Source organism: Aptenodytes forsteri, unplaced genomic scaffold, assembly GCF_000699145.1.
Source record: "Aptenodytes forsteri isolate BGI_AS27 unplaced genomic scaffold, ASM69914v1 Scaffold193, whole genome shotgun sequence".
In the NCBI taxonomy this organism is placed as follows: domain Eukaryota; kingdom Metazoa; phylum Chordata; class Aves; order Sphenisciformes; family Spheniscidae; genus Aptenodytes; species Aptenodytes forsteri.
In genome coordinates, this window is record NW_008795405.1 from 18609449 (window position 1) to 18620558 (window position 11110).

The 11110-nt window shown below is 44.5% G+C and overlaps 1 protein-coding gene across 1 annotated transcript; it reads right to left on the minus strand.

Annotated features, from left to right (window-relative positions):
• Positions 1-2551: 2551 nt before the first annotated feature.
• On the minus strand, positions 2552-10627 carry TMEM179 (transmembrane protein 179). Its single transcript, XM_009280890.1, has 4 exons — positions 10184-10627; positions 6381-6518; positions 4779-4857; positions 2552-2731 (listed from the first exon to the last, which is right to left on the minus strand). The coding sequence occupies exons 1-4, from the start codon at positions 10483-10485 to the stop codon at positions 2552-2554; spliced, it is 699 nt and encodes a 232-aa protein (XP_009279165.1). The 5' UTR covers positions 10486-10627.
• Between the last annotated feature and the right edge of the window lie 483 nt (positions 10628-11110).

The window sequence follows — 11110 nt, forward strand, 5'->3', positions numbered from 1 at the left end:
GTCAGGGTGACAAATGCTGTGAAAATGCTAACCACAAAAGTTAACAAGAGTAGAAACCTCAGGACCAGTGTTTGCTGGTTCTCATGGAAGTGGAAAGGAGGAAAAGACCCTGAGACAGGAGAAAAGAGAGCTCCGGACAACCTCATGAATGAGCAGCATCTTCTTCCTCCTCAGAACCAGAGACAAGGCTTGAGCCCTGGTACCTCAGAGCAAGGATGAGGAGGAGACACTTGCTGTCTTCTGCCTCCTGGTTCTTCAACCCCCCAGGCAAGAGCAGTGGTCCCAACCCACATGTTACTTCAGCCTAAGCCTGATTTGGCACATACGTAAAATATATTATACAAAGCGGCAGCATGGTTCCACGTGAGGAGTAAGGCATGCACTGAAGTAATTTGTGGGAAGACACATCACTGCTGAATCTTAAATTCAAAGTGAGACTGAAAGGAGAAGTAGTGTCTTTTACAGTTGGACAAACAACCGGGGAAACACAGGGAACAGGCTAACTTTCAGGACCCAAGCTCTTCGGGGTATGAAGGGGAAGGTCATGCCCTGGTAAAGGGCATAGGTGTATCTCTTATTAGGCCAAATGAATTAAAAAAGGCACTCCAACAGTCCAGATCTCTGAAATTTAAGTTGGTATTAACTAACTTGATCTCTGATTCCCTCTTCAGGAACTCCTCCTCTGATGTCAATTCACAACTACAGAAAAGCCACCACTGTAGAGCTTTCAAAGGAATTGCATTCCCTTGTGGGCAGTAATCATGCTGAAAAACAAGATCTCTCTGCAGATAGCTGTGGCCAGCTGGGGCTATAAACAATGTTCACAGAGCCAGCTCACTGCTGAGAGCCCATGGAGGGTTTTTTCCCTAAACCAATGAGAACAATTTGGCTGTTAAATGTAATGTTAGATTTTATGCCCTAAAATGCTTATTAATTTAGGGATTTGTTATGACTTCAAATTCTGTTTCAACCAAATGCTTAAGCTGGTACTTAACTTCAAGCATCAGATAGTCCCCAGAAGACAACAGTAAATCTGCATGGTTGTGCTAGCCCCAGGCTTGAGCTCTGACGGAGTAGAAGCCTGCTGCCTTCTCTCCCCTCCTTCCTATTTACCAGGCAATGTAGTTGTGCATGCTTGCACTTGTGTTGCAATAAATGCAGTCTCAACACAAATGCAGGCAATGTCATTGTACTCCCAAAAAATCTTCTTCAGCCTAAACTTAACTGCTTGCTTAAGTTTTCCGCTGAATGGGGGTCTTCTATGCAATGTGTACCTGGGGATAACTGCCTAATTCTAGCACAACTTTACTTCTCTGCCATGCAAATCCCACATTCATCAGAGTGACTCTTCTTAGTTATTGGATCTACTTCTCGTCTCAACCATCCACCTTATTTGTTGAAGCACTAGCCAAGCAAAACTGAAAGCAACAACGAAGTCACTAGTGATCTTTGTGAAAATAACAGTTCTTCTCCCTTTTCACAGCAAAATTCATCGTCTCCTGCCCACGGACTGGGGAGAACGGACCATTCAACACTGAACTACCTATAAAATAACTCAGCTGTTCGAGCTCCTTGCTATGTTCATAGATATATATAGATACCTACAATGCAAATGTTTACAGTAATTTTGCATACCCTGTATGAAATAAATATCACAAGTAAATTCTAATACTCAAAACTGAATAGTATACAATGTTAGGGACCAAGTTACATTTATAAATGCACAAGCATTAATACTATCTATTTAGCCTAATTTCTTAGTATGCAAGCTTCTGCAATTGCTAGCTACACTACACTTCAGGAGGCATAATAAATGTTGGTCATGCCAAAATCTAAGAAGAAACAAAACCACAAAAATTCTCCACCATCCTTCCAAATGATACACAGTTTTTGACAGATACTGTAATAATATAGTGGTTTCATGAAATTGATTAACACTGTCCAATACTAAATAGCAAGTCTGGAATACAGGTCTCTATGTTCTAAATAAACCCAAAATCAGAGCAGGAGCAACGGGTTTGTCAGCACTGCATCCATACCTAGCAAAAGCAGAGACAGTGAGAGTCTGTACCTGGACCAGAGCTGCAATTACCCAGAATAAAGTGAGAATAGGGGCAGCTTTACTGGCAAAAGGGAGTAGAAGGGAGAGAAGAGGGACCGGGCACAGCCCCAGTTACAACTGTTGTTGCAGAATAGTTTGAAGAAATAGCCTGGACTCTGTAGCCTGGTCTTGCCAGATCAGTCCTCAAAAATGGCCCCTGCCCTGAAAGCCAGTGATAGCACACAGGAGCTCTGCTGGCAAGAGCAGGTTACAGATTGTGCCTGCGCAGGACAGAAAGTTTGCTGTGCCAATGGCACATGGGGCCGTTCATTCTCTGTGTCCTAATATAAGTATTTCTGCCAACAATTTCTCATGGAGGAAGTGGGTGATTCGCAAGTACATCTCTTTTCAGGAAAGAAAAGATCTCACACACTCAGTACCCTGACTCAACTTCAGCTCACACTACTGAATAATAAAATCTAGATCCTGCCCTGGAAATTTGCTTGCACTTTAGATCATGCCACTTTTCTCATCTTGCAAAGAGGTTCGTGAAGAGGATCTTCCTAGCAACAGCTCCTTTTCATGGATCAGACTATCTAGCAGGTCCTCCTGTCTGTAGTTGTGATAAACCTTCAGGAAAGCCAGAATGGTAATTCCCAGCCAAGTCAGCCAGGCAGCCCAGAGACCAAACTAGAGAAGAAAAGAAATGATAAAGAGGTCAGTACTGTGTTGTAAAAACAAAGTCAACTGTCCAGGTGAATATCAAGATCTCAGCTGGACCAAAACCCATGGAGTCACACCAAGTCACACCTAGTGAGGTCCTGGCCACACTGTTCCTCAACTCTGTCAAGTTATTCCTAGCTTAAAAGGAAAAACTCTTTATGTACTAGAAAAACTGAAGCAAAAATGCACTAAGTACAATAATGAAAAAAAGAAATCTGTATAATCCAGGTGCATCCATTGAACTTCCCATATCTGACATTCTGGTCGGCCCAAAGTTCTTGGGATTATTTCACTTTTGTCACTTTGGAACTGCAATATGTTTTAAGACATTTTCCAAAACTTTCTTCCCAAGTCCTTCGGGCCTCCCACTACCCCTGGATAAGTATAAATTTTAAGATATTTCTATTCAAAATATTGTTGAGAAAATCTTACCAATTGAACAGTTACTCTGGGGTAACCGGTTCACATTAGCATGAACTCAGACAGCAAGAGAAACCCACTCCAATCCATCCAAGTTCCTGGTGGCTCATTTATACCTGGTGTGAGATACCCGGGCTTACAGCCTCAGATCTGCAATAGGTTCCATCACTAACTTGTCAGTCTCTCTTGCTTAACTTCATAGAAATAATTACACTGTGATCGGTACAGGTACTTGAATGTTGGCCTCCCTGCCTCAGAGGAGGCTCATCTGTAATAAGGCTTTCTGGCAGAAATTCCATTTTAATTCTATGATGCCTTTAGCAAAGAAACGTTAATTGAATCCCTGTATTTCAGTTTTGACATGCTGCATTTTTAATTAAAAAAATACAACCATTTAAACACTTCCAGACAGTAATACAGCTGTTTACTCTAATAGCCAATTTAGATAAGCAAGGGCCGCTATTTTTTAAATGGAGTTTATGTTCCTATATATCTTATGCACTTTGGAAATTCTCTTAAGTATTTCTGCCCATACTTACAATTATCTCAGTTCACAAGTAAAGAATATTTTTGAGTTATTCTACAAACCTTGGAAATAAGAGATACTAATTTGGCTTTATATGACCATATCTAAAGAATTGGAAGCTCACAAGGTGGACATGGACATTTAGTGTTCCCATGAACTCAAAGCTATAGACAGATAACAGGCTTATTTCTGCTACCCTCCCATTAGCTGGCAGATTACGAGCTAATGGCAAAATCTGCTACAAAATACAGCCTGGCCTTTGGCTAGCATCATATAAAAGGGTCACTTTTATGGCATATTTCTGTCCTACACACAGATATGTCTGAGCTGGGTGTCTAGATGTCAGTGCTGGCAACGAAGGCAGGAAACTAGCTTGTGCCTAAGAGGCACAGCTACCTTCAAGGAGTGCCCCAGCCAAGTTAATGTCTCTTCCCATGTGGGACAACATAAGAAGCATGCGTATGGATGCAGCCCTGCATGGATGGGATTATCCTCCTTGCAGAACTAGTAAGTGCTCACATGAGCAAGTGCTCAAGTCCCAGTGTTCACTGACTGATTGTTGACTTAGAGCTAGTGTATTCAATAGAAAGATCTGACAGCCTTAGAGGTCTAATTCTCAAAGATTCATCAGAAAACAACCCTATCTAAATAACAGTAATCTTTAATTATTTGCAATGGTCTGATATTTATAAGGGCTCAGAAGATCTCAGACAAATTCATGGAAGGCAAATCTAGTAGCCCCATGATCTGGTGCAGGTCAGACATTATTCTGAACAGCAATTGCAACTTTTGCAGAGCTCATTCTTTGGAGAAACAATACATTTTCCATCATGAGTAACATGATCAGTGGTAGAGTCAGGTTTTGACATGTCTGCATTAAAAACTATCTATTTTGATTTTAAAATGCAAATGTGTCCATCACTATCATCCTGATTCAGCACTTGCTGAAGTCAGTGGAAACGTTCCCATTGATTTCAGAGGAATGGTAGTTCAGCTCCAGCAATCCCAGATCAATGAGCAAATGGCAAATGAACTGAGATGATAGAACCATGACCTAGTCTGACCTACCTGTGCAATAGCAAACTGGTCGTAGAAAGCAGAGTTTTCTAAGTTCAGTTCAAGATCTATATCCTGTAATTCCTCACAGCTACCCAAGGAAAGCATTTGGAGGGGAAAAAAGAAAATTATTTCAGAGATACCAAACATAACATGAAGCAACATCTTACACGTGTTTCAAACAGTCACAACGGCGTGTTCTATCAAAAGATATTCAAGTTATTACAGTAGCCAGGTTGCTTGCCAATCTTCTCTAAAACTAGGCTAAAAGAGGCATGTAATTACTTTCTTTAAAAAAAATGTATAATTATGTAAGTGATAACACCAATCTTCCGTAAGTGGAACTATAATAGTTATTATGACAATAATATACTTAAAACCCTCTTCTCCCGCTACCCCCAAGCCTCCCACATATGCACATCTGGCATCACCCCAGCTTGGTTGCTTCACCCCTCAACGAAACAAAATGTATGAGCCTCCATTACCTTTTGACTTCATCAGGAAAAGCCTCAGAAGAAGGGATTGTGTGGGTGTGTTTGTTTCGGATGCTCCAGCAAGGAGACGGTACTCTGATGGTAAGATAGAGGCTGCCTACAGATTTTACAAATAACTTGGACTTTTACTGGTGTGAAAAAAATCCCAGGATTTTGAGGTTGTCTTTCTATCTCTTGGTTGATTTCTGCAGCCTCTTCTCTCTCCTTTTCAGTGCTGTCGGTCATCTTGGGTTCTTATCTGAATATTCGATTAGGCGTTTTTTATAATTCAATTTTTAACCGAATATTCAAATAATTCGATTAATCGTTGCAGCCCTAAACAGAACATTTACTATGGCATTTTACAACATATGACAATGTGTAACATAAATGTATGCTTTAAATAGTATGTTTATTCAGTATCATATGACATAAAATGTCACCTTTTCCTCCCTCTTCATTGTCATTTGTTTGATAGGAAAAAATCTACCTCAACTTATCATGTTTCCTATAAGGAGCATAAGCATCATGGGATACAGTAGACCATTTTAGGAGCTGTACACTTTGTGCACTGTAAGAAAGTATCAACCATCTGTACTTTGTACTTACAAAGTACTTTCCATTCTGCAGCTCTCAGGGCATCCATAGCACCACTATGAGGCTAGCATCTTTATACCAATTTTTGGATGATGGTGTGTTGTGGCACAGGCAGGATGAGTGACTTGCCCGCTGTCATACGGTGGGTCAGTGGCAGAGCCAGGACAGCAAGCCAGGAGCCCTGACTCCCAGTCCCTGCCCTGCTCACAAGACCATACCCCCCCACACTCTTACAACATTTCCAAACTTAGCTCTCCTTTGGAAATAATTTTTTTTAAACTAATGGATTTCCTTTGCTTATGATCGTGACTCTTAAAGAGACCATAAAACACCACGGCAACTGTACTTTTCTTTGTGGGGAACTAAAAGCAAAAAAAGTTTTATTTGCTGTTTTTGTTCCAGATGAAAAAAATTTGGATTTCCACATTACAGACGCCTTCTCCCCTTTCTCACCTTGCATGTAATAACTACAGTTTGTAACACCACTGTTCATTTGTGCATATACAAAAAAAAAGAGGAAGAAAATGTATTCTTCAATACTAACCTATTTGGCATGCTTCCTTTTTCGGTAATTGCATCACACCACATGTTAAATCCTACACTCACTATAGTGCTAGCAATAAATGTGATAAACACCACAAAGGCGCTGATCAGCAGATTCAGGAAGGCATAAAAGAAAGAGCTGTAATAAAAGGGAAGAAAAATGTAACTCATAAACAGCTGAAACACAACATCAGCAGTCTCTCTAAGCAGCATACACTGGGCACAAAGATATCAGTTTCCATTTGAAACACATCTGCTTTAATTAAGAACACCTAATACATTGAAAAACTATGGATTATGGTTCTGAGTCACATTATCTTCATTTGTAAATGCTTTTGATTTTGATTTTTCTTTTCACCATAGGAGCATGGGGATTTAAATCATAAATACTAAGTGGCGATTGTTCATACACAGCATGGCTTTCATTAGCTGTAATGATGAAAATCATCATTGTTAAAATAAATGTCATTAGCTCAAATTATATAGTAACTGGAGCTAAAATTATTTCATTACTAAAGTGATCATTGGGTCAAAAATTGCCTAGGAGAGGGAAACTAAAAGTAAAACAACACAGTACTGATAGCTATAATCATTTTAAGCAATGTAACACAAAGCACTGCCATCATAGGACACGAATCTCAGTTTTATGGGCAATTTGCAGAGCAGGCCAGCTTCTTCTGGGACTTCTCTGGCTTTGGTGTCAGTATGTTATTTCTGCCAGCTGAATGTCAATTTACCTTAGCTCCGTTAAGTCTGCCCAAACAGGGCCAGCCCTAGGCACGTGCTGTGTTTGGAGTGGTAGAGGGTGGGATGCTTACAGTGGCCCCATAAGGTCAGGGAACTGTCCACTCATTTTCCAACCTCATTGCTTAACTCCCCCCCCCTTAATTCTAGCTAGTGAAAACTTTCTATTCCTTTTCTGACCAAGCCCTTCTCTACTTGAAACTGCTCTAGGTGGCACTTGGAAAGCCTCATTATCTAAAAACTGGACATCTACTCTAGGTTGGAGGAAGACTGGCAACTCCAGGAGGCAGGTCATCCTATTCAGGTTTGGTGACAAGGATGAATACAACAAATTTCCCATCAGTGCCACTCTCATTATGCTGGGCATAGAAGGACTCTACTCACCCCAGAGGACAAAAAAACCCAGTCATTTCTTTTCCCTGGTGGTTCATTAAATGAAAAGCCAAGAGGCTTTTTGAGTCAGTGTTTGAATCCTGGGAAGGTTCTGGGCTGGACAATCCTAATTTCTACAGGTTATACATGGTGAGACATATGTGACCTCAGGAGGACTTCTTTAAAATGAGATGAGGAAACAATTACCAGTGGGGTTAGGATGTTTGTTCCTGGGTTGACGTGGCTTTAGAGGGTCTGTCTAGGTTCTGTCCAAAGTAACAGTCATCCCATCCCAACTCTGATAGAAAAGAAGTGAAATAAACCACCTTCCAGAAGTGCCCTTACAGACTGTAGTGGGAGCTGAATGCCAGGACATCTGAATTCTAGGTGAACACTGAGATGAATTCTACTCTTGTCCTTTGGCTTCACTGGATTTGGCAGACTAGATCAGCTCACCTCCACCGAGTGCCAGGGTCACCCATATGGCAGAGGGAGCTGGTATGAGCACACCATGGTTTTGCACGTCCACTGCCCCTGCCCTGATTTTCACACCTAGCCTGGATTTCATCCCGAGTGTTGCTAAAGCTGTATCCACTGTGTGCACCTTAGCATGGTATGCTGGCCTGAGAGGCAGAAAAGACCTGAGCTGTCCACTGAATAAAAACAGCATTGACACCAGAATTAGTTAACAGCTCTAGAAAAGGAACTGTTACTAGGATTATTCAGTGGATCATCGCCAGCCCAGGACCTCTAGTCCTCCCTCTACTTCCTACCCTGCAGCATAAGAGGTGCCAAGGTCCAGAATCTGACTTTCCACTGACAAAGCAGCGCTCAGCATGGCACTTGATTTGCACCAGGTAATCAGTAACCATCACCATGTGCTGGAGATTCCTAAGGCCAGGGCATCCTGGTAGACAACTCTGGCGATTCGGCTCTCTACCTCACCTATTTTTCTCCTTAGGTCAGAATTTCAAGCTACGTATTCTAGATGGAGTGAATGCCCTGTAATGATAAATGCTTACACTCAAAGTAGAAGTCGCTTTGCAATCCTAGCAGTGAAGTATCTGAGTTGTACCTCTACCTTTCAGCTGAGCTGAATAGTCCCGGGCCCAGAGCATGGCTGGCAGCCAGCACTTGCTTTTCCTACTCCTGCAGGCAACTTGAGCTCAGTCTGACCCTGAGGCAAGTCCTAACTATCTGACAGCAATCATTCAAAGCCATTGCACATGAAGGCTGGCCACCTTGCTAGGATGCATAGGGTGCTACTCCTGATTGCTTCAGGCCAATTTGCTCCAGAGCTGGCCCGGCAGCAGTGATCCTAAAGGGACAATTTTCAGGGGCCTGCCAAAAGGTTTTGAACTAAATAGCCACGTTTAGAAGCAGGCCAAACATCTGATCCAAATTTCCTTATTACAAGGGTTTTACTGCTGGTTTCTTCCAAAAATTAACTAGTTCTGAATGGCAAAACTGAAAAAAGCATCTGGATTCAACTAATCCTCTATAGGCATCTGATCACCTGAGGAAGCTGAATTCAAATGTATCAAGTCCATGGTTATATTTAGATCTTGTAAGGTAAGTTTTAATATAGAAATAAGTTTCTAGTCTATACTTACTATAGCATGTTTTAGTATTAGGCAGCTTGAGAGTGGTTGGAAAGAGCCAGGGAGACAACACTGCTGTCCAGTCCCCAATATTACCAACATCAGGGTGTTGTACAAGCCCAAACGTGCATAACAGCCACTGACCCAAGAAACCTCCAATCCAAATAGACCTCGAAATGAGTGATTTACCCTTGGCATGGTCCCTAAACCATGGGAAAATGGCTTTCCTAGTCTAGCCAGCCACCAATGCATGCTCCTGCCTTCCCACCTCTGTGCAGGTGGATGCTTGGAGGGCCCTGGTCCCGTAGCACCTGCAGGCTGAGTTACCTGTGCCAGGGGCTCTACCCAAGGTGGCAGGACAGGCCACCAGAGAGGCAAGCACAGAGCACAGCGCTCTGGAGCTGCTGCCTGGACCACCAAGCCTCTCGCTGTTCCTGCTGGGCTCTGATGCCCCTTGGTTTGTCTGAGCACAGTAACCGGCTGTCAGTGCAGCCCTGCAGCTGCTGCAGGGAGTGCTCAGCATTGCTCTCGTGTCGTAACCAAGCAATAGTTGTTCCCTGCAATAGTTGCCATGTCCACCACAAAAGCAGGATAAAAATAGAGGAGGACCACCAACCACTCCCTTGTGCCCCCTCCCACACACAACCATGTTGTTTCAAGGTTTTTGACATACCCGGTGTACGTCTGGGGAAGGCACCCCTTTGCAGGGACATGTAGTGGGACCATGGTCAGGAGGCACCTGCGAGCCCCAGCCTCCAGCATCGCCCCGCAGCCCCCAGCACCCTCCATGCCCACCACAGCAGAGCTGGCCAGATGCTACTTCCAGACTGCCAAAGGGCAGCAGGCGCATAGCGGTGAATCTGGCCCCCCACACCGAATTCTTGCAGGGTAGCATCCTCCAGAGAGGGCCCTGGACACAGGTGTGTGTGCAGACAGATGCAGGCAATATACCGCCCCACCCCAAACCCCTCTAGGGAGCAGGATGATCTGGATGGTGCAAAGCCCAGGGCTTCGCCCCCAGGCTGCTCCCACTTGCCCCAGCCTGCAGGAGGGATGAGCACCCCCTGCCCTCCCCAGGGGTACTTACTCCTCATGCCCTTTGCAGAGGAAGAAGAGGGTCCTCCAGGCCTGCACTGTGGCCAGCAGCAGGGAGAGGAGCCCGGTGAAGATGCTGAAGCGGCAGGCGGCCTCGGGCCCCCACTCCTGCACGGTGAAGCGCTGCCTCTCCACCGTCAGGTTGGCGTTGAGCCACATGCCCTCGGTGAAGAGCAAGCACCGGCCGTGGAAGTCGTTGCCATTCTCAGAGAGCGGCACCACCACGATGAAGCTGAAGAGGAAGGCCAGGAAGTAGCAGATGCACTGAGCGAAGAGGAAATTGCTGAGCGCCATGTCCGCGGCTCTGCGCAGGCAGAGGGAGGGAAGGAGGGAGGGATGGAGGAGGGAGGGATGCAGGAAGGAGGGATGGAGGAGGGAAGGATACAGAAGGGAGGGATGCAGGAGGGAGGGATGCAGGAGGGAGGGATGTGGGGCGGCAGCGGGGGGAGGATGGAAGGATGAAGGGAGGAAGCCTGCAGCAGTAGGGGGTGGGGAGGGAGGATGCGCAGTGCAATGCAATGCAATGCAATGCCTCCTCCGGGCACAGCTGCTGCCTCTCCCGCGGCCCGAGCTGCCCCTGCTGATGGCTTCAGGGCTTGCGGGGGGAGCGGAGAGGAAGAGCTGTTGTGGGGGATCCTTCTTCTTTGGGAAAATCTGGTCACTGATACACCCTGGTGCCCAGGGGGTTAAATCAGTCCGTGCCTCCCCGGCAGGGCTGGGTACCACCGGCTCTCAGTGGGGTATCCCCCTAATGACATAGGACACTGATGTCACCCATGTTGGTGGCTGTCCCCCCTTTGGGTGTTTGACACAATCCCCTCCCCCCCAAAAAAAAAAAAAAAAAAACAAAAAAAAAAAAAAAAAAACCACAAAAAAAAACAAAACCAAAAAACCCAACCAGCTTCATCCTGGCTGCTGG

What these genes read in the sequence shown, in the direction of transcription:
- TMEM179 (XM_009280890.1), bottom strand. Translation starts at nt 10,485, where the DNA reads ATGGCGCTCAGCAATTTCCTCTTCGCTCAGTGCATCTGCTACTTCCTG. An exon ending in AAAGGAAGCATGCCAAATAG is followed by an intron (nt 4,858 to 6,380) that starts GTTAGTATTGAA and finishes TTCCTTGGGTAG; the next exon opens with CTGTGAGGAATTACAGGATA. An exon ending in ACCAGTTTGCTATTGCACAG is followed by an intron (nt 2,732 to 4,778) that starts GTAGGTCAGACT and finishes TTTCTTCTCTAG; the next exon opens with TTTGGTCTCTGGGCTGCCTG.